Below are 24,002 nucleotides of genomic sequence, written 5' to 3'. Positions count from 1 at the left end.
ACATACATAAATCACAGACAGCGTTCCTTCGGACATCTCACATTCAAGAAAAATATTTGGAACCACAATCCAAAAAGCAAAGAGTTTAATTACTAACTTTCTTTCTGTGTGCAACACCAATGTGATTAAATCACATCTAAGAGGACTGTTTATAAAATAAAGGTATTCTCAGCATGGGACAACACCTTAACAGCTTGGTTCTAAAACTACCAGGAAGACAAATACAGCCCCTAACAGGAAAGGAAGATTTCACTGCCTTGCCTCTTATTTATATTATTTAAAAATCCTTCTAGAAAGGATTGACTGCATCCAGCCATGCAAACTTGAGCAGCATATTGCACAGAGTATCACAGACACAGACTGTCAATGTCAGCCTTCCCTACTATTATCCTGACATTCTTTTATTGTGAAATTCACCTTTCCTTCATTTTGCTGTAGTATACCTATTGTGCTTGCTGCCTTTTATTTAACAACTCAATACTCCATAACGTAACACGGTAATGCATTAGTACAAGAGTACACATTTTATGTACACAAAATAATTGTAGGATAGCACACATTTCATCACCGGCAAATGAAAGATGCATTGTTGTCATATACAAAATAAAAAAAAAACAATACATTTTAAGAGTCTGAACCTCAATTCCATTACACGAGTTTCCTTAAATTTGCCTTCAAATTAAGTGGCAAACAAATCCCAAAGAGATTAATTACACCATCATAAGAGTAGAGCAACTGAGAATCAGGCCAGCAATCTAACTGCAAATGCAATATGAACAGTCATATTATTCCTTGTTATACCACAATTATTAAGCCACAAACGATGTTTAAATTGTAGTCCTACAGCTACACCCAGGAATGCCTTCTGATGGTGTGTACCTTCATGAAAGTTGGTCAGTCTCCAAAACCAAGAAACTTTTCCCATCCTGAATGAATTACAAGCCCCAAATCCTATTTGTGGACATGTTCACATTTCACCTTTTTCCTACAACACTCCTATACTTTGCATAGAGTGACCTCTTTAGAGAAAGTTTCTCTCACATTCACCCACCTGAAGCAAATACTTCTGTAAGTAGGTGGCAGCTTGGAACTGGGCTCATTAAACACACAATTTCTAGAAACTACTTTCTGAAGAAGTCTCTCTTCCCCACCACACCCACACACACACACAAAAGCTCACAACTCCGACATGTCTAATTAGACAAGCAAATATACAGTATTTCTGATATACAAACATCAAATGTATCCACGTGGATATGCAATATTACATTTCCTACCTGAGTGTGTAACTTAGGTACACTTATTTGCAACCTACACAACTCCCTAAGGATCTACTCAAGTGAATCTGGACTCAGTATGAATACTCAATATGAATCTGGACTGAATAAAATTCAACAGCAAAAAATAAATAAAATAAACCTTCTGGTAGTCTAAAGCCCCAGTAGCATCTTCCCGAACTCCCATACCCATTAAGAAAATCTAACCCTAAGGGTTCACAGCAGCAACCAGGCCAGAGTTAATGCAGCCCGTAACTCAAGTTATCATCGACACGTAGTATGGAAATGCTTCAAACAACATTACTGCCCTAATACTGTTGAACACGGGCACAAACAAACTTGTCACGCTCATAATTAGCGACCAGAACATGCAACCTTTTCCTTTACACACACAAACCTACTAGCCTCTGTTCCACGATTCACGTCAGAGCCACGGTTTGCAGGCTCCCAGGCATCTCCATCCAAATTTTTAAACAGAAGTTTCCATTTCCATTTTCCACTTTCCGATGGAAGCAATGACAAAACCTTTTGGACAAAGAGGTTTTTGTAACTACAAGGCATGCGTATCCTACCAAGAGAAACACAATAAGCAAAAACCAGAAAACCAACAATGATGATCAGCTGTTCTTAAAAACAAACCTCTCACAACCTGAAAATAAAGCCGACTGGTCATTGAAGCAACTACCCATCTCACTCTTTATGTGTACTTCATAAATACAAAATATATTGGAGGTGAACTTGCATAGCATGGTATCTTACAGACTGACAACCTCCCAAATACTTCTGGTCCATTGAAAACAAACAAAAATAATCTGAGAAATTGAAAGATTCAAATACATACTGAGAAAGTCCAATGCAATTAAAAACAGGGAGGTGGAAACAAAAAAAAAGTTGCTTTTTCCTCATTAATTTGTAGGGTTTTTTAAACATAGGATAGTCAAGAATTTCCTTCATAAAATAGTGTTCATCTATTTAAAGAAGCATGCCTTCAAGTAGCACCAACCAGACTAAGTGATATGATACACTGAAGTCTAAGCCTGCAACAGCCTAACTGTGAGAACAACAGAGAATATTTCTTTCACTCAAGATGTTGAACCCCATGCTCGTACTTGCCAAGCTTCGCATATGTTAGATTTGTCATTCTCCAGTCTTGAGCACAGTAATTTAGCTCCATACCCAGTGAATTGCATAAAGACAAGAATGAAATGCGTAGATTGGAAAGTTACAACAGAAGTCAGAATATCACTCATTGCACCATGCTTCCTTCATCACAGAAAAACAGACTAGATTTTAATTGTTGTATTTAAAGATAAGGAATATGATTAATTTGGTCCTGCATCTGCTTTGGTCTTCATTAGTAGATGGAAATTAAAACAGTCTAATTTATCACGATGATAAAAAAAAAAAAAATAAGGTGACTGTGAACAATGAGTGATGAAAGAACTGCATTAGACTACCTACAGAAAGGAACCATCCTTAAGAGGCAAGAGCTTTAATTACAATTAAAAATAAATATTGTGTTTTTTTTTCCTCTTTTTTTTTTAATCCTTACTGTGTATGACCTTAAAATTATTAAAAACATGGAAAAAAAAATCAGTAAAACACTGCAAGCCTCCATCATTCTGAAGCAATCTAATGTACACCAGTTCTGCTCTCAAAGCCCAACTGCTACTTTGCAATGCAGCCAGTCAACAGCAGAAAGCCTCAGTCTAACTTCAAAGGAATATTCTGCTTCCTTTCACAGCAGAGTTTTTATGTTACTGAACAGACTTCTGAGTACAAACCCCAAAAGCAGTAAGTGCACCTTAATGATGCAGATAAAACTGAAAATAAACTCAGCTATTATCCTGATAATGAACGGCTTTGTGAACTGTTACATTAACACATTAAACTGTGGCTTGCTTGTCCCTCCAAACACACTGACACAAAAAAATAAAATAAAATAAAAAAGAAATAAAGAGGACAGACCAACCAGAAATTCAGCCCAGATTTGATGTCCTGGCTCATCTGACTGGAGAACACCTTTCAAGGTCAATTCTCTCCATTATATTCACCAGCCTCTAGGCCATACCAGCATTTATCCTGGCACCAACAGAGGCCCGGGCCCAGGCACTGAAAGGCATCAGGTATCCATTTGGAACAGTCAGTCAAAAAATATTGTTAACAAAACTTCTCGGCTGTGGATCCATATCTGAATGAGAAGCTTCATATCATCTCCTACATCTGGCAATGTTCAACAGTAAAGGCCCCCAAGAAAACAAAGCACTCCACGTTGCGTACCTGCAGCAAAGTACTGTATTATTAGAAAGCAATGCAGTTTGCCTAGAATGAGGACTGGGAAATTATTACCAAAAAAAAAAAATGTATACATTCCCAAGCTTTAATTTCAGATCTGTCATTTGTTCATCAGGTAACCTTAAACAATTACACAACCTCAGGTTTCCCATGCGTCAAACAGACGAAGAAAAAAAAATGCCTTTTCCTCAAGGCCCTTCTGGTGACCAACTACTTAGTGCTTCATTCAAGATGCAAAGAAAGACAGATGTGTTGGGGCTAAGTACTTCCTTGAATGCACGTAGGGCTTGGGTTCCCCACCCCACTCCCTGAAAAATACACTACTATAGGCAATTCAGAAATGAAACTGTAAAAAAACTGTATCATACTAGCTCACAGATCATTCCTGCAGAGTGCTACACAATTGAAAATGCCCATAAAAAGAAAGCTCTAAATAGAGATGTTCTAGATTTAATACTTGTATCAGCATAAGGTTTTAGAAAACATCTGCAAAAACATTTCTAAAGCTGTCTTAATATTATTACATCTGCACACACAAGTGCAAATTTATTTTTTCAAAACCATCTGTCTGCTCCTGTATTTTCACTTTTCAGGAGCACCTTCCAGCTCCTGTCCAGTGTCTTATGTTATCCTCCGGATGAGCCTCAGTTGCCTTTGGAAGCCAACACAGCAGATTTACTGATACGAGAGAACTATAGAAGTGTGCAGCTTAATTCACTTAGCGCAGTTCTATGACTCTTGTATGAATCAAATTCATTCTCCTCTTCCCCTAAACAGCTTTGGTATATCTCGCATATAGCATATGTACATTTGATTATCAAGTGTATTCTCCAAGCTGTGTTTGCAAATAAACATAAATCATTCATGGGAGTTACTCTGCATTTCTTTAGATTTTCTTCTTTTCTCCCTCTGCGAGAAGTACATTCTCTCACATACGTGGTATAGACTCAGGAAAGAACAGATAAACATGTAACTTACCCTGCAGTTGAATTATCAGCATTTCAGTTTTTGTAGTAAAGCTGGAGTTACCAGATCTTCCTTCATATAAGAAGTTAGAGTGTATCAAAGTTCTCCCAGGTTTTGAATGCAGAGATACATAGCAAGAAAATGAAGCTGACAGTGGTTAACTCACCACTGCTATCCATTACAAGCAGGAGCATATTTTAAACTACCACGTGGCTAGTAGGGTATTTTTTCTGGTTAATTTCTCCCTCTTGCAGAGTGAGTTAAAAAAAAAAAAAAAAAAAAAATGATGGTGCGTGTTTGTCTTCTTGTTCCATGGTGCCTTACATTTCACTTACACCTTGGATAGAAAGTTTCCCTGAAGCTCGCTAGCGTATTCAAAGATTTTACAAGCCCCAGCTCTCCTGCCAGGCTTTTGACCAAGATCATTGCTGCTCACAGTTCACTGCAGCACGTGATAACGTATATAGCCACGATCTGGTCCTTTTGTGATACTTCTGATTGTTCTTCAGTCCAGTCTCCTGCATCCCAGAAGTTCCATGACAGCGTTATCCACTTCATCACTGAAGGCAAATTATTAGCCTTCAAAGTAAGAGAGGGCAAGCTGAAAACTCAACAACGTGAGAACAGACAAATGTCTATACATAAAAGTACATGTCTGCAAGAAAAATCTACATTTAATTAAAGACTGCAGGTCCAGACTCGTGATCCTGGAATAGTGTAACGCAAGCATCCTGCAAACTGGAAATGCATGGTTCTTTGATGCTGCTACAGGAATGTAACGTCTAATAGACGTCATTTTATGCATACAAGCTGAGCAGCAACTTCAAACTAGCTGTTAAGTAGTACTGCATATTTAAAGTATTTCACAATATTTTGCTCTTAGCTTTTAATTCAAGGTTGGGAGTTAAGGCTTTTGGGCTGTTACCAACTTCAGTAAAATATTACCAGCGGTTCAGACAAGGTACAAACTGTTTTTCCAAGGATTCTCTTGAATAAGAAAAGATTTCAAGTATTCTGCAATAACAGATGCTGCTTCCAAGTTAGGTTTAGGTCCATGTGACCTAATGAGAAAGCTATTTTACACATATTTCAGATACACAGCACCACTTGGACAGCAGCACTTCATGCCATAGTATTTATCACACTCTAAGAAGAAATGCTTTCTCAATTCTCTCAGATAGTTCCTCACTCATTAGCTGTCCCCATCAATGCAGTCATGGATCACCTCACATATTTAATCTTACAGGGAGTGTTATTTTCCTTTTATAGATGAGACAATGAAGCACAGAAATTACGGGCTAAATCCCTAAGAAAATTTCAATGCTGAGCGTCATTTTAGGTGTCTGCATCCAAGCCTTAAGTAATTCAGTACTTGTTCAGTTGCCAGGTAATCCTAGAATACCCTGGCTTCACAATTCCCTACCCAAATCATGATTTGCTGGCACATGTTGCTTAAAATTTGGAAATACTCTACAGTCAGCTTGCTTATAAACATTATTAGGGTCACCAAACTAGATATTTTGCCATCACACAAGGGTAGCAGCAGGTTACCATCCACAGCTACACAAACTAGAACACCAGTTTGAACAGATCCTGGTATCCATTTCTTCCAGACAAGTGACCTAAGCTCTACGTTTTGGGAGAGATTTTTAACACATTTATTTTCTGCAAAATGCTGTTGCTTTAACAAATAGATTAAGATGTTTACCCTAGAATATTCTTTAGTGCTGGTGGCTAAGTTGCTTCCAAGAGATCTAAAAGCTTGAGGTTTTTCTGCCTGCAGGAATCTTTGGAGCTGAAGGCAGTTCTCACACTTGGTGAAGGGACACGGAGCAACAGCCAGCGCTGGGCTCAGGTCTGATGTCTCTTGTGGCACTGCAAACATCCGGAGCTCTGACATCAGCACAGCCCTGATGTTCCCTCAGTAGCCTTTTAATAATATATAGGGCGGCTGAAAATGCTAGGTGGAAAATTCCCACAGCTCACCCTCCTCACATGAAAACATGCACTTGGATAGCAGCTCACCGCTGTCCCTTTATGACTGGTAGCTGCTACAGCTCACCAGAGTGCCCAGGTTTTCAGCTATCACCATGTTTCTCTCCTCCTTATGTGAACTTCAGAGCATGCTTTCCAAGACCAGACTGTGCAGCTCCTCAGAATCTCCATGGACACTGGCAGAGAGATGTTCTTCAATACTGCACAGGTTTTCCAGTGCATTTTGTTCTATTGTCTACAAAGAAAGCAGTGTTTTAAACAAAGCTTTTTTTCACCAGCACTTCAGTTCATACATGGAAGAATATCCCAAGGTATTCCTGTAGCATCTCATTACCTCTTCTGCCCACATTTTGACATTAATTAATTTATAGTGCGGTATGACAGACTGGCATCTCACAAACTACTCATACTGTTTTTAAAAAAAATGACATGAACTACAGCAAAGTGCCATCCAAAACTACATCCATTGTGTCTTGTTTGGTCAGAGGAAGTAAGGAGTGCACAGCGTGTGCATTTGGCATTTGCCAAATTAAATTACAAATATTAAAAGCTATAGTTTGTACAGGCATTTACACATTATTTACAGACAACCTTTGTGCCCGTGCAAGGCAACTGAGTTTTTCACACATCCCTAGCAACGGCAAGCAGGCTCTGGGGCTGGCAGAATCATCAGCCCCATTCCTACCATCACTGGGCCAAGCTCCGAACTGCTCAGCCTGCAGACAAACCAGGCTCCAGCATCCATGAGCCCCTTGGTAACTTGTACTGGATCCAAACCTGTGGACGGTCGCAGGCTTGCACACAGGGATGGACTTGGCACATCAGCAGTTTCCTATTGCTCAGGGGAGGAGGGATGTTTTCAAGAGACCATAGCTCCATCCCCAGCACAACACACACGTGCAGCCCCGCAGCCAAGCACCACACAGCATAGCTGGGGTGGGTTTCCTGGATTTAGGGGGATTATGCACTTGGTTTTGCTGGTTATAGGAAATGGGGAGGAATATCAAGCAGTGGAAGAGTTTTGAGAGGTCTGTAATGGGCTTTCAATCACTAGAAGTGTTTTCAGACATAATCAGCCGCTTTTCTGAAGCATATGTTCTGCTCAGACAGGAACTAAGTCAGAGCTACTCCACAGCCTACGTAAAGCAAGCTGCCAGAACAGGTAATCAGAGTGCTTGTTTCTGGTGCTGTCTACAAAAACCCAGAGAAAACATTAAAATATGAAGTACTAAACAAAAACAAAAACCACGCCGTAATAGAAAACTCTTCTTTTTCCTCCAGAAGGACAATTCCTTCAAACAAACACCTCTCAGTGCAGATGGTTTGGCTTCTAAGAGAAGTTTAATATGCTTGTATGGCTTGTGCTTCCACTTTCTAAAACACAACTTGAATAAAAATGCATTCCTTACAAATTCAAAATCCCTTTATCATGAGCTATCAATTTATTCTAAAATTTTAATACATGCAGAGAATAATTCACCTTGGAAGAAATGTTTTGCAGAGCATCACGACTAGAATAAAAATTTAAACAAAAACAGCAACCACATTTTACAAAGATAAAATCATAATATTCCCAATAGTTTAATTACATAGACATTCACATGTTGGCTTATAAAAAGGCATTTCAAAGGTATTAGTTTATACACACAATTCCACTGACTTTGGTAAGACTAATTACGTGCATGTCTTGAACTAGATACAGGTCTTGCTAATGACCAAGGCAGTTTTGCAACTGGTAGGCTGACTCAGGATTTTACCACGTATGATGGACGTTGTGCCAGTTTAATGGGGACGTTGTCCCACATTCAAATTAAGGCAAAAGAAATCTGTACTGTTTCTAGAAGGGACAGTTTCCTTTCCCCATTGTGCTGCCTCCCTTGGGCAGTGGGAAGAGGTGTTCCTGTTGGTATTTTTCAACTCTCAGCAGGAAGACTGATGCTTACAAAAGAAGCAGAAAGATTCAGCCAAGGAGAAGTGGGAAGGATGAAGTGGCTGCAGTTAAACATGAAATTGTAGATTTTTCTAAAGTTCATTTCTTAAACAACTTTATTATTTCAGCAATTTAAGGACACTTTGCTTGCACAAGTCTTGCAGACAGCAGAATTCAGAGTTTTAGATCATACTAAGGACTTCACCTGGAATAAGAAAATTTGACACCTTTTTAACATTCAAGTTGTGAAGGTTCTTGTATTTGGAAATTGTTTTGTCTTTGAAGAAGCTAGAATCTTGTATAGGAGCTCTAGAAATTAAGGAGAACATGCAGGAGGTAATTTAGAAGTGCAATATGAACGTTGCCTCTGGAGGTTCACTAATCGAATAGATCAATATGCCCAGTCTTCCTTCGTAACAACTAGATACCTAAAAAGAAGATTAAAGGGGATGTTCTCAAAGGTGCTCACCTACCTGGTACAGTCTGCATCATTACATACGACAACAGATACCTGTGCATTATCAAATACACAAAGACAGTCTTTGCCTTCTGTTCCAGTGCCATTCACCATGAAAACAAACTGACCAACAAGTTCAAAGGTAGGGGCATATGCACTGAATAGTATTAAAAGCTTCATTTCTTTTGCAAGACAATATAAATAAGTAAAACTACCAGAATAAACATTCTGTTGAGCAAAGAAGAAACGTACATAAGGTTGTAGAATGCATGTATAGGTAAGCAGAATTGAATCTAATTAAGTTGGATTTATAGAACAAAACCACCCTACATTAAGTTCACACTGTCAATAGAAACAGGACACTGGATGCTGGCCTTCAGCTGCACATCACCTGAGACACTGCACACTTTATAGCAGTGAACATATCCACTCTTTTGTACATCCAGCCACACAAGCAGGAAAGGCAAACTCAACGTCATACTTGCAAAGTTTAGTTAAGGTTGAAATTAGAAAATTACATTGACAAGTACAACGGCCCTCCTATAACAACCACCAGGTTCAGCACTGAGCCTGGAACTTCAACAGCACGGCCCCAGTCACAATGTGTCTTGCTCATAGTTGCTTCTGTCCACATCCTCTGTCAATAAGCTCTACAGTTTCATTATGGATTGTAGGAAGAAAGAAGAGTTTCCATTGTTAATTTAAGTTTACCACCTAGTTCTGGTGTTGGAAGAAAAAAAAAATCTGAAAGTGTTCCATTTTGCTTCTTCCTCTGATTTGTATCTAACTGCAACACATCTCTAATAAGGAAAAGAACCATTTTTTTAAAAAAACTTTAAAAGCTCCATATATGCTTGCATGTATGCTTTTATGCTTCCATAAAAGCTCGATATGATTGCAAATATAGCCAAAGAGTTGCCCAGAACAGCATTACCAAGGCAGAGTACTGTTCTCTTTCCATCTTACATCTCTCTACTCCTGAAACAACTGTTTTCCTTTTGGTGATATGGTCTCACTCCAGCACGTAATAAAAAAGGGTATTGAAAATGGAAAACAAACACACAACAAAACAGACACAAGGACCAGTTCAAGCAGCTTTTCTAATATTGCAGCATCAGGGAAAAGTGTTGTGGTCTTATCCACAATGAGCGGGCATCCCCAGTGAACACACACAGCAAAAACAAACCCCTAACTACCTGGCTTTCCAAACACAAGAATTCCCCTGAAACCTCACAACCAGAACTGCACTCTCAGCCACTCCAGAGCCCACCGAGTAAGAGAGAAAAGCCTAGGAATACATTAGGAAGTGCTAAGTTGTATTATCTTTACTGCCCATAGAAGCAATGCTGTGTTAACCCAGCTTCCTCCTTCCCAATTGCTGTCTCCTTTCACAAAATATGCGCTGAACTACAAGAAAGTCATTTTAAGGGATTAGGAGGGAAAGAAAAAGGAAGGAGCACTGCTCCTAACACAGACCCTGCAACATCTCAAGAAAGGGATTAACAGGAAGAAAATTCTGTTAAATTATTAGAGATATGTTGCATGCATGGAAGCACAAGTGACAAACTGGCCAATAATTGGCAAGGTAGTATGGTACAGAGTTAAAAAATGCATTTTTATTTCTTTGGGAAAATAACAAAAAAAAAATCTATACAAAAGATCAGGGTTATTTTTCCCCAGAACTAATGATCTTCTATTCCTCCTGCTGTTAAGATGCAGTTTGGCACGATGTTGTTCTTTAATCAGCCATTTACTGCTCTCTGAGCAGAAGAAACCGTTGCATTACCCTGCTGCCAGACTTTTGCCTACGACAATGTCACCACATGCCCATGAGGCAGTTCAGAGGAAGCACGCAGGAACATCAAAGCCCTGCTAATTACAGGAGGCATCTAGGAACATGCTTGGATTTTTCACTAATTTATGACCAGGGCTCAACACGCAAAGGTCATTTTCTTACTTTTGTTAAGATAAATCACTTTAGCTCAACCTTATACTTACATACCTTCAACCTCAACCTTCCTGTACCTGTAACAAAAGCCTATCCCTCAGCAAAAGATAATCGAGGCCAGGTTTTCAGCAAATGTTTCAGCTGCAGATAGAGCTTACTAGAAGAGAGGGAGCTGACTGTACAATAGAAGTATTTTCCTCACCATGCCTCCAAGTAGCAGCTGCAGTCATTTTGTTTCTCACAATTTCACTGTAGCAAGGTCAGAAAAGCATGTGCTGCACATAAAATTATAACTTAATAAAACTTAATTAGGTAGGCTAAAGCTTATTTGGCCTGAAATGGTATGGAACACTTGAATGTGTAGCTGCTAGACACCAATTCCTACCTTATCAGAGGGCTTCCTGACCTGGCTTCAGGCCCAAACTCTCCATTTTCTCTCAGCTATTCTCCAGGTCACTCTGGCCATAAGGCACCTGGGCTACCTGCTAATCAATGCACCTGAGACTCCTGGAACCGAGGCACAGCTAAGTTTCTGGGGTTTTGCCTCCCCACACCACTGAAGAGAATCTACAGGAGCTGTTCCCAGTAACTGGCAGTTTTCAAAGACAAGCAAACACTTCTCTTTTAAAAAAGTGTTTGTACTTTTCCAATTATCCTTCTTAAACTGCAGCTGTTAAGTGCCTTACAGGCCAAGGGGAAGAGCTGATATTCTCTGTAGAAAGGTGAAATGGGAGAGAGGAGCAGCCAGCAACAGGTTTGCACTGCCCAGCGGTAACACCCCTTCTGCAGGAAGGGATGGGTGTAAACATCACCCATGGCCAGAACAACCACATCCTCTCCTACGCAGGAGGCTGGGCGCTGCCTCGCGCTGCCCACAGCAGTCCACAGAGGCACAGAAGTCACACGTAGGTGACAAGTTCAACAAGTTTGAGAAACAGAGTCTTCAAACAAAGCAGAGCGAGACTAAAGCATTAGTACATCACCACTGCCCACGAGGAAAGCAAAATCTCTCACTCAGGCATCCCAAAAATTTGGACCTCGCTCAGGAAAGTGGTGGAAGGAAAACAGAAGCAGAAAGATCAGAAAGTGAGTATGATCTGAAGTCTGGATTGACTGCAATATGCAAAGCCATTAGCATCTGCAACATCAGAGCTGCAGCTGCCAAGTACTACAGAGCAGGGTAATTCTGTTCTGGTGGATCTGACAACTGCTGGCAATTTCATTTCGGAAGAAAGCAGCTACCAAGCATTAACATACTTGGGTCTTCTTTGTTTGTTAGCTTTAGGGTTTGTTTGTTTTAAATAAATGGGCCCTATACTGGAAATATTTATACAGTAGAACTGTTAGCAACCTACCTGCAGGTTTGGGGTTTTGTTGTTTTTTGTTTTTTTCATGCGTGAACCTAACAGTCACTTCCAATATTCCTTAGAACATGATCAGATCCAAAGGGAGAAGTGTTTTCCAATCCAGGCCTCGAAGTGCTATTTATTTATTTATAAGTCGAAGAAAATATATACCATAGAAAGGATTTTTGCTTTCATAATGGTGTAGGAAAAATTCAAGTAATATTAAGAGTACAGTATTTGGGGACAGCCATGTTTAGTCACAAAAACTTCTAAAGAATATTACTGCTTTAAAAAAAAAGTAAACACACTACTGTAAAATGACCAGGTGAAAATAGAACTCAGCATTGTGCTTTTATGCTTGTGTTTTTCTTAACATCTTGAGAACAGAGCTGTTTGAGGCTCCTTGCTATAAAAACCAGGCCCTGCTCCCCTTTCGCCTTCTTGCCTTTCACCTCCAGCACACAGGCAAACAGAATTCTTTGTTCTTGCTTTCTACATTTAAATTTCCCTTTTTAATTTTGGTACAAATCATAATAATGTCAGAACACAAGGAAAAAAGTGTTTTAAACAAAAGGAAATAAGGCAGCATTGCATTCAGACAGCCTTTTTGAGCAGAGGGTAATTGACCACCAGGCAGAGACGATGCCCAGCCCCTCCTAAGAAGGTGTGAATGCCACACAGCGAAACCACCACTAGTCTGGTTATATCAAACCAGAGTTATCACAAACTTCACAACAGAAGGATTAAATGCAAGAGTTGATACATAAAAGTAATGAAATAGTGCTGGAAAGCCTTTTCACTCTTTTTTTCCTCCATCCACCCTTCTTTCATCCATTTGCAAAGTATTCTACTTACTCAGAAGCTCTGCAGGGGAAATGCAAGGTTACTGTAGTATTGTCAATTAATTTTGACACCTGCTTACTAAGATTGATCAATTATTTTTGATGTCTCTCTACTATGCTGTTATTTCTCAGTCTAGGAAAGTAATAAAAGGAAAAGCAAAACTGCTACATATCTGTCACAAAAGAATTAATGGTCCCAAGCTGCCCCTAGGTAGAGTATTTCTCTTACAGTAATGTTCCTCATGTTTGCTAATGCAAGTCACTCATTCCCAGAAGAGGAAAAATAACCACAATTTGATTTATATGAAGAAGAATAAAGACCCATTTATTTTGCTATGCTTAAGCTTGCCCTTAAAAATTTTTTTCCTCAGTTGATCTAGTGTCAGAAAACAGGCTTTACACTGTCCAATTTAGGTCACTAAAAAATCATTTTTAATTTTGCATGATATAGGCACACCCAGGAACTTCAAACTGCTGAAAGTATGAAATAATAGAAATATTTAGAATACACAATGTTCCAGTAACATCAGTGTGCATCATACCTACAATACATAATTCTTAATGTAGCTATAATAGCCAAGCATATTTTTCAATCTTTCTATTTTCTGAAGCACTTTTCATAATAATTCTTCCTGCAAGAAGCAACCACTCCATGGTGATGCACATCCTACATAATCGGTCAAGTAAGAGTCCGACAGCTGCAAAAATCCAGCCATGGCTACTTGAGCATAAAGCAGATACTCACCCTTCACAGACAAAGGGAAACAATATACAAAAGTTCCATGATAATAAGTTAGGACAGCAATAACTACAGCAGTCAGAAAGCTCTTCAATCATCGGGCCATAAGGTAGACTGACATTCATTTTCCAACTCTTCCGTAAACACGGAGACTTGGCTCATCAACCATTCGACACCCTTCTGAATTTTCAAGATTCAAAACACAGCCACTCTGAGCTGCTGCTCGCATCGCAGCAAGCATTAACATATTTCATACCATCCCCAGCTCGCGGGGCTTGGAAAGCATTAGAACTCAGAACGCTTATTTTTCACGGCAGACTATATTTTGCTTATAAGATTAAAGATGAGCTATCAAAGATACTGGTATTGAAAGCGTCCTCAGCAAAAAACAGGCTTCCAATGTGACAGAAAAAGGCTCTCTGACAAAAATCTGAATGCAAGCACCACTGTCATTTCTAAAAATAATCATGAAAGAATACAGAAGAGTTGAGAAATCTATTCTGATTTCTCCAAAGCTCCCAAAGGCACACCGATTAACCCTGCATTAGCTGAGCGCAGACGAGGTGCCCCTTCAACACTCCAGCAGAACTTCCTCTAGGTGGGGATGGATTATTAACTTTCCACCAGAAGTGAGCTAAGAAAATGCAACCACCATGCCTCCTCCGCTCGTTAAGTTCACTCAAAAATACAAACAATGTCAAGAAATATAAACGTTTTAACAAGTAATCAAGGATCTACCTTTAAGGGCTTGCTAAAGGCTCTAGAAACCATTCGGAGCATACGCTAACAAAAAGTTTGGAAATTTAAGAGATGAAAATTTCCTTCAGCCCTTGCAGTGTTGTGCTTGGTGTCGAGATAAAGGCTACCAGTAATCTCTTTACAGCACGGAAATGCTCTGCTAGCCTGCCTGCTGCCGCCCAGCACACACAAAGAAGATTCACCTGGGCCTCTCTCCCCACGCAATCCCCACAGCATTTGCCCACTGTGCCAGGGCACAGGCCAGCTCTGTGCCCTCAATACTTGCAGGTAGCTGATGACCAAGATTATGATGAGCAAGATTATCACCAAGTTCACATGCAGACGGGATGTATCTGTTTGCCTTCTATTTCCTTTACGACTCAGTTACAGTCTCCCTGACGGAGAAACCCACCAAGTAGTACCGGTGAACTGCTGCTCTCTGCAGCATGTGCATTGTTTCAGCTAACATGTCTGCGTGCCAGCTACTCCTCAACTTCCCAAGCTACCACGTTATTTGATTTACCTTGCCTTTATTTAGGAATGAGTGATTAAATACACAAATTGAACACTTAAAAGGCATAGCTTGATTTCAGTCCTCACAAACACGTTTTAGAATAGGCAACTTTAACCTTTCCAAAGACAGAATTTGAATTCTGTAAGATACAGCCTCACCAATAGACTGTTTTAGCTAAATATTAGGACAGTTTCCAGCTGCAGACATCAATATACTTAATAAACGGAGTTCCTGCTTTTCCTGCTGTTAAGTGGTGTTTTGCAAGAGAATGAAATGAGATGTCCTGTCCAAGGTTATATAGCGAAATAACAGCAAACTGTTAGCTGCAACAGCATTTTTCACTGCCAGTCTTTACCCTGATACCAAAGGGGGCGGGGGAAAGTGACAGCCCTATAAATTAAGTCTTCTCTTCAACTACACAGGGAAAAGCAAGTGTCAGTGTACGGTTTTGTCTCACTGATCAATGACTCGGTATCACATCCACTTTTAAGAATGAGAGGGTAGCTCCAGCATCACTAACCACTCACTCCTTGGCAAAGAGGTTTTACATTCATACCACCCACCGCCTCTCCTGCAAACCTCATCACTTGTGGTGTACGTTTCAGTAACTGTTATATTTATGTCACCCTCAATGTGCCCAAACTTGGGTAAAACACGAGAAAAAGGAAAAAGACTAAAATGAGCAAATGACTGTCACTTTCCAGAAGGATAAAAGTCATTCACAGCCACCAGTAATTTTTGCTCGCCGGGCAGCCTCATGAAGTACCCATGCCATTTCCATGACGCTTCCAGAAGGGACAGCAGCGACACAGCTCCAGGCCGATTGCTCCTCGTGTCGGTTCCCCTGGCACGGAGCAGCCTATTTCCAGCCACACACCGCCGGGTACAGTTTTCCACCCGAGGACGGCGTCCTGTATCCTTTGAGGGAGGGAACGTGAGGTGGAGGGGCCCATTTCATCCCTAACTTCTGTCACACGCTTCCACCGGGCAGAAACAACATCACAGCAGACACATGGAGGGGGGGATAACAACGGGAAAACGCGGGCAGGTGATAACAGCAAGAAAAGAGCTAGCACTGGTCTTGTGAGGAGGGAAAGAGACCGGTAACACGCAGAGACTTACTTGAACCTGCCCTGGCAGTGTTGGCACTGGTCTCCCACCCAGCCCTGGTCGCAGACGCAGGTGGAGTTGACACAATGACCCGAGAAGCAGGAGATTTTGTCGCAGGACTTGGATTGGGACACCTGGGCGTAGAGGGCCAGGTACAAGAAGGCATAGAAGAGCAGCCAGCTGTTCACATCCAGGAGCGAGGAGAAGCAGCAGCAGCAGGCGGAGGGGAAAGGGCTCCCGGCCCCGGGGGGCGCGGGGGCAGCCCCCGCTCTCCTCAGGGCGCCGCCCGGCTCCATCCTCGCCGCGGGGGCCATGGGCCGAGGCGCGGAGGGCTTGCAGCTGGGGCAGCGCCGCGTCAGGAGCTTCCCCTGAGGGAGAAACGATCCGGGCAGGGAGATTCAAACCCCCCGCTTCCTCCTGGCCTTCCTCTCCTCCCTCCTCCCGACCCCGGCACTGTCTCCTCCGGCCCCTTCGGCGCCGTCTCCTCACTCCCGCGGGGAAGCCCGGCAGCCCTCAGCCATCCATCCCTTCTCCTCTTCGTCCTCCTCACGGCTCATCGCTGCCGTCTTCTTCCATGGAGGAGGAGAGCTGCCTCTTGACCTTGGGCTTTCTCCTCGCCAGACGCGTCCCCCCTTCTCTACCACAGACACACACACACACACGCCACCCTCCACCATGTAGCCCCAGCCTCCCCCTTCTCCTTCGTAGCCCCGCCGCCCGCGGCACACACGCAGGCAGCGGCGAGGAGGAGCGCGGGGAGGCGGGGGCCGCCGCCGTCCTCTCGCCACTCAGCGAGGGCGGCCGGGCCCCGGGGCCGCTACGGCAGCCCCGCACCGGGGGGAGGCAGCTGGGGAAAGATCAGGGGGCTCTGAGACACACACACACCCCTCTCCGTAGTTACCCCCGCGGGGATGAAAGGCGGGAGGCTGTGAGGGGATGAGGAGAGTTAGCGGCCCCGCCGCGTCCCGGCTGACAGCTTCCAAGCAGCCATTTTTAAAGGCTAATTGTAATCTCCGCTCGGAGCCGCAAGCCCGGGCTAAACCCCCCGCTCTCCTCGGGCTGCTCGGAGCTGGCACCCGCCGACGAGCCCTCGGAGGCGGCGGGAGGGGGCTCGGGGGGGGGGGTCTGGCGGTGGTGGTTTGAGGGGGACGGCGACCACCGCCGGCTCAGCGCGGAGCCGGGGCAGCGGCACCCCGGCAGCTCCAGCCACAGCCACCTGCGCCTGAAACCTCGCAAACCTCTCCCACACACGCTACAATATATATATATATATATAATAATAACGGGGGGGTTGCGTGAAATGGCACAGCGACGGCTTGCCCCCCTCGTTCCACGTCTCTCCACCCCCCCCGCCCCCCCAACCCCCTTCCTCTGCGCTCCCCCTCACAAAGGCAGCAGCCGCCGGGACCTCGGAGGCCGCCGGACCCCTTCCAGCTTTGCTCCCGTTTGGGTTTTGTGGTGGGACCCTGGGTCCCTTGGGAAGGGGAGCCCCCAGCTCGGGGCTTCTCCCCGCCGCCGCCTGACACCCCTTCCCCCCCGGCCGACACAGAGCCCCGGGGGCACCCCCGGCCCCTTACCTGCCTCGGTACTGACCCCCAGCCCTGCAAATTTCACAGGCAGTTTTCTTTAAAATCGTCACGGTCAGGAGGAGAGATGTCACAGCTTGTTCAGAAGTTCTTGCCTTCCTACAAATCACTCCATCTTCTCATTCCACAGTTCAAGAGGTTGCCTTCCACTTACAGCCCGTGACCAGGAACAAAAGTTCCCACCTCTATAACCAGAGCAGCACAGAAGTAATAATTGTAATAAAATTGCCCCTTTTTTTTTCTGCAAAATGTGCCTTACATAGCCTGTGGTTTTTTTTTCAACTTTGCTATAACATGTTTCTATAATCAGAAAATAATAATGAGCCTCGCTGTCTAGCAATAAAGAAGACATTAGCAATCAAAACCTCTGAAACTTTCTCGTAACACTGAAATTGAGTATTTATGACATGATGTCTCTATTGCAACAAGATAACGGAAGGTATTTAATTTCATCTGCTGCTGGTGTTTCAAAACTGGCAGGTCTGAAGTGACCTGTGTTGGACCTGTCTCCAGATCAACACTTTCCCAGTTCCTGCAGCTCTCACCCTTGGTGTGAGAGGAACTGCTTGGTGGGCTGTGGTTTAGCCTGACAGACTGACCTGTTTTTCTAAGTATACACTTCAATCCTCACCGGAATTTCCAATAAAAATCAATGTACATCAGTACTATAGTAAGGAGCACAACAAAACCCATCAGTATCTACTTGTACTTCGTGTGACGTAGGAGTCCAACCAAAGTCTCTACAGAGGAACAATCTTTGCCTCATGCACTTTACAATCTTAATTAAGGGAACACCTGAAATTGCTTGTGGTGAAATTGCTTGTGGTGAAGCAGAGGTGAAAAGCGATTCATCCAGTTTTGTTCCGAAGGCTGTCAGGAGGACCACAGCCGCTCTCAGTCCAGGAGTCTGTACATTGTCTTCCTAACAGAGCTGAGATAGGTCATTTCATTGTTCTGGATCAGACACATTTCTTAGCTATTAAGCATCTCTTTGTGTGTGTTTTGTAATGAATTGTTGAGTTCATGCAATGAGAGGAAATGGAAATTTTGTTGCTGCTTTATATTTTATGAAAAAATGCTGAGACTGAAGCCTTTGCTGAACAGTCTGCTAATTGTGCAATATTACATGTGATTAAGGCTGCTGAACAACTGTCCACTGTTAAATAACATTATGAGACCAGAAACACAGTTAATACAAGATTCTACTCCAAGATACAATGTCAGTTCAGGACTACTCTTTAATCTCAGAAACACTTGCAACAATTTTTTCTTGCTTAACATGGCAGGAAGATACATTCCTCCTCCACTTTCTCAATTCCTTTATACCAACCAAAAAAGTTCTAAAGCATGCACCATCTTTTTCTCAGCCTGAATAAAGATTTTGCTTCAGATCTACAGAAGTCAGCCAAGACTGTAAAAATCAACATGAAAAGCAAAGCTAGGCTTGCAGCAATCCTTAACCAGGCAGAAATCCTTAATCAGGCAAAAGGTTACAAAAGCACAACAATCAGTGTGCATTTGTCCATTAAATGACAAACTTCTTCTTCAGTTATAAATACATAAAAACTAAAATGAAAAACAAGAGAAATGTAAACCTATATCGGGTATGGTTGTTCCATGAAGCTAGAACAAAAGCACAAACAGGCCATCAGAAATGTACTAGAATGGTTCAGAGAATAGTATGACAGTACTCTTACTGCTTAAACAATCCTATCTAAAAGCTTAAACACAATTATAAAGGCTTCTAGATTTAGAATAGCAAGGGGGAAACCTTGTATAGATATCTCCTGGCTAAAAAGTAACAAGCTATGAAAATGAAGAAATGCAAACCTTTTGGCTGTTGTACATCACATCGATGCATTAGACATTTCATAACCTTGGGAAATGAATGATGTACAAATGCCAATATTGGTTCTCTTCTGTCCTCATTTGATGGGATTTTTTTTTACATCAGATGAAGTTAGCAGATCTGGCTGAGACAAGTCAGATCTGTCAATCCTTTCATCGTTACATGCATATCTGTAAGTTCCGCTTTTCTTGGAAGTGTAACATTTTACACCCTTCATCCCTCCGGTTCTTGACATAGAAAACATTTACACTTCTGAAGGGCTAGAATACTAAAAATCTTTCGTAGAATTAACAACTTAAAAGCATCTGAATAACTCTTCAAAAGTTTTAAGTCACTGGATAAAAACAGGTAATGAGAATACAAAATAGAATAGTAAAGTAAAAGGGACAGCAAACAAAACCTTTCAAGAATATTTTCATCATATTGTTAGCTATTACCATCAAAACCTAAGCGCTAGCGTTCAAAAATACTGAGACATTTGTGTTCATCAGCAAAACAGCTTTAAGTGTATTTAAAGATCTATATGGTTGCTGTTGTGAGGCATGGCGGAACGGATAAAGGGAAAAAGCCCTCAGAGACAGATGTCTTCATTTTTTTCAGTATTTCTGCAGGACCCTGAGGACAAGAACACAGCAGAATCCGTTCGCCTTCTCTACACACGCACACACACACACACACTTCCCTGTTCAGCTTCCCCTGTCCTACAGGCTGATACCAATCAGGCCTTGCTGCAGAGAATATCTCAAAAAGGATGCTTAGTCCTATTTAGGGTATATCGTGCAGACGTGATTTTGCAGTGATGCTGAGAACTATACAACTGGCTGAATAGACGAGGGAGAAAAAATACTGCCTTTGTGGTCGACCACTTTGCAGGGATATTAGGAGAAAAAATATATATATATATTTTCCAAGCCCTTTTCCTTGGGACAGACACTATCAGACTCAGTAAGTAAAAGGGGCCAAGCTCTGCACTGCTTCCAGGAGTTTTTAGATCTGAGCCCACCTTGTGACATATTGGTAAAATTAGCATGTAGCAGAGGTATTACACCAGCGTGAAGTTTCAAGAGCTGTTCTAGCTCAACATACTGGGGCAGCGCACAGGCTTTGTAGTGTGCAGTGTACAGGCTTCTTAATGAACCTTACAAGTAGAGTGGGGGTACAGACTTTCCCTTTTCTTTCCAAATACGCACATAACACCTTGGATGGACAATATTAGACTTTTTTTGTTGTTTTCCTAAATCCCATGCTAATTTTTCATTGAATGATACTGAGGCACCTGAGCCACTCTAAGCCTTTCTGACACTATGAAAACCATCAGTCTCTTCCATGAGGTAAAAGAAATTTATCCCTACTCAGCAGATTCTAGAGCTAAGAGAATAATGCATGTTACAATTTTCTGTTCTTATTTGTCTTAACCAGTAAGCCAGATCTTGGGAGGCATCACTTTTGTAAGCTTAAAAATATGTCTTTCCTTCTCTACTCTTTTTTAATTTAGACAGAAATGAAATTCACAGAAGACTCATTGGAACCCATCTAACATGAAACCTTGATAGAAAATCTCAACTTTGTTATCACCCATGCTTGTTTTTTTTTGCCACAGCAGTGAGTCAGGTTTGTTACCATCATCTTCAATAAGTATTGGCAAGCAAACTGCAAAACAACAAAACCAGCAAAAGCTGTAGAAAGCTTACTAGACTCAGAAAGAACTTAGGAACAAAGGAGAAAAATAATGTTTATGATGTTTTATCAAAAATATCTGGAGAAAAGCAAATTAAGATCAGTTCTATATTTTCATCCACGTGCATAAGTTAATGCGTAAAATCTATTATACAAAAAAATAGTCAGACTTTTTCTGAAATAATTGTTCCTTTGCAGAATTTTGTCGTTGGGAAAAAATGAAATTACAATTTTTAAACAGCTATGTTAAACAGCAGATTTGCATCAAGAGTAAATTACACTTAGTCTTCTGGTTTGTGTAAAGATGAAAGAAACTTCAGGGAAAAAAAAAAAAAAAAAGAGAGAGAGAAGCCAGGCAAAACCTAAATTCTATCAGCAATGACAAAAAGTGACCTTCTTTACATTTTTAATTCAGATGGGGAAGAAAGAAAAAGCATGTTTTGAAGTTTCGGACTTTAAGAAAATTAATGTAAATTCATTGATTAGTTCAGCAGCTGAATCAGTCAGAGGGGAGCAATTACACCTGAAGCCATCAGTGTCCTGTGACAAGTATATATGGGAAAGTCAAACGCTCATTTGACCTGTTCATGAGATACAGTACTGGTTGATACTCCCCTGCAGATTTCATAAGTTCTCAAGGAGAACCAGCAAGTTACAGAAAAGACTTTAAGGTCATACAAAATCTCAAGCTAATGTCAAATAGAAACATCTATAAAGGCAGTTGGTAGCCAGGTTCGGTCTTAGTGATCATTTCAAGCCCTGCTCTTCATGATTGATATGCATCTTTCATGCTTTCACATTTTTAGGATTAAGTCTCACAGAAACTAGGTTTAAATACCTTCTTTTTTTTCCAGCAATGAAGCCATGAGAATACTTCTATTCTGAATATTTCTTCAATTATCTCTCAAGTGAATACCCATCCTTCAATCAGCTCTGTGAAACTGCTTTATAAGTTACACTTCATAAGCAAAATTAATTTGCTGGCTCACCCAAGGCAACTTTATTATTGTGTTCCAGACTTTATGCAGTTTGGTCACAAAGCTATGCGTACCTACCCGGTGTTAAGAGACTAGATCTAAAATGTGTTAACAGAAAGGTTTTGAGAGTAGGAAGAATACAATGTTAAGAAATTGGCATTTCTTGACAGTTATTATGATTCTCCTACATCAACATTGATCTTGACCCTTACTACAATTCTTTGATTATTTTTTTTATTTAAAAAAAAAAAAAAATGTAGATGTCTGGCTTACACTTTCCCCTGAGAGACGTGTAACTGCATTCCACACTGAAACCTTGAGGCATCCTGCAATATATTCCAAATTATCTGGAATATATTACAAATTATCTGGAAAACACTTGTATTTTCCATTGCAAGTGTCCTTTCTTCTGAGAATTTTTCTATATCTGTTCTGTTGCATTTCATTTTCACTGCTATTCCTTCTGGAGTTTCTCACAATCCTGCTTAATCTTGACTAAGCTAGAGCATTTTTCTTTGTCAGCAAAGCTGCATCTCACAATTCAACCTTTCTAACACATCATTAGTAGGTATACTGAATTTATCCAATACCCTTAATGATCCCAAAGGGACACAGCTATTAGAATTTTTCTAGCTGAGGAAGCATTTACTTTGAGTTATTTTATCTCGTTCCTTTCTAAATCAGGAAATTATCTTTAGGATTCGTGCCACTGCTACCTTTATTTCTTTATTTGTTCCCTTTATTCATAAGTTTCAGCAAAATGCTGAAAAATGTGTTTGACTGTTAATGAAAATCCATTACCTTTACTGGGATTTACAATCCTCCTTCAGAATTTAGCACAGTTTTTCATGTTTTCCTGGATAAGGCTAGTTTGCTGAATGATGTTGGAAAAAGGCTTACTAAAATATTTTGAAAATCAAAACAAAACCATATGATCAAATTTCCTCTTATCCACTATTTTTTATTTGCAAGGCTTAGGAAGATTACATTTACTATTAATAATGGCTTTCTAGTTTTTCTTCATCACATTATTCTTTACCCAAGCGCTTCATACCTACTACACTGATTTCTTCCAATGCTGCTAAAGCATGACTTCTCAGCCCATATTTTCAGGCTGACAAATTCTATCTCTGAAAAAAAAAATCACAAAATGTTGGGTAACTGTTAAATCAACCGTACAATAAGTATTCTGATTAATAAACTTTTCATCTTCATATTTATATCACAGTTAAGCTCCTCTGGATTGATATTACCTAACCTTAGTGGTTCCATTTCAATATTAACTCACGTTGTTTTATTACTTTTTCTTTTTAAAAATATCTAACAACAGCACTGCAATGACCACTAGAATGCTTAAGTTTTCTTTTTTTTTTTTGTTTGAACACTGCAGAGAAATCATTTGTTTTTGCTAAAAGATTTATTTCCTTTTCAAGTACTACTTTTGGAGCTTAGTGAATTTTTCCTGTTGGTTCTTTTTAAAGTAGTTAAAAATACATACGCTTCTGTGTGTACTCAGCTAACACTTGAATATCTGGGTGATTAAACTTGGGAAAGCAATACTTCCAAAAAAAGGAAAAACAAGTGCATCAAGTAGGCTGCAACAAAGAAAATGAACCAGTGATTGTAGTAGGCATAATGCAATAAAATGATTCACATTTTTTTCCCTTTAATTTACATAAAATTGGGGAAAATGAGAGGCTGTGCATGTATTGATCCTCGTCTTGTCTTCTACAGAGATGTCAAAAAAAAACTGAGT

General features: G+C 41.0%; 1 protein-coding gene across 7 annotated transcripts in view; it reads right to left on the bottom strand.

Annotated features, from left to right (window-relative positions):
• ATRNL1 (attractin like 1) overlaps nt 1-16,971 on the bottom strand; it is a 489,972-nt gene extending 473,001 nt beyond the window's left edge. For 3 of the 7 annotated variants that reach the window (XM_035329977.1, XM_035329983.1, XM_035329984.1), the window contains exon 1: nt 16,170-16,969. In XM_035329977.1, coding sequence (XP_035185868.1) covers nt 16,170-16,471 — 302 coding nt within the window. In that variant the 5' untranslated portion in view covers nt 16,472-16,969. Of the gene's footprint in view, nt 1-16,169 lie in introns of all 7 variants that reach the window. The other 4 variants (XM_035329979.1, XM_035329982.1, XM_035329978.1 and 1 more) reach the window with 2 other exon arrangements.
• Between the last annotated feature and the right edge of the window lie 7,031 nt (nt 16,972-24,002).

The sequence above is a fragment of the Oxyura jamaicensis genome, chromosome 6 (assembly GCF_011077185.1).
Source record: "Oxyura jamaicensis isolate SHBP4307 breed ruddy duck chromosome 6, BPBGC_Ojam_1.0, whole genome shotgun sequence".
Taxonomy (NCBI): domain Eukaryota; kingdom Metazoa; phylum Chordata; class Aves; order Anseriformes; family Anatidae; genus Oxyura; species Oxyura jamaicensis.
The sequence above is the reverse complement of the archived record's forward strand: the minus strand, read 5'-3'. Positions and strand labels throughout refer to the sequence as shown.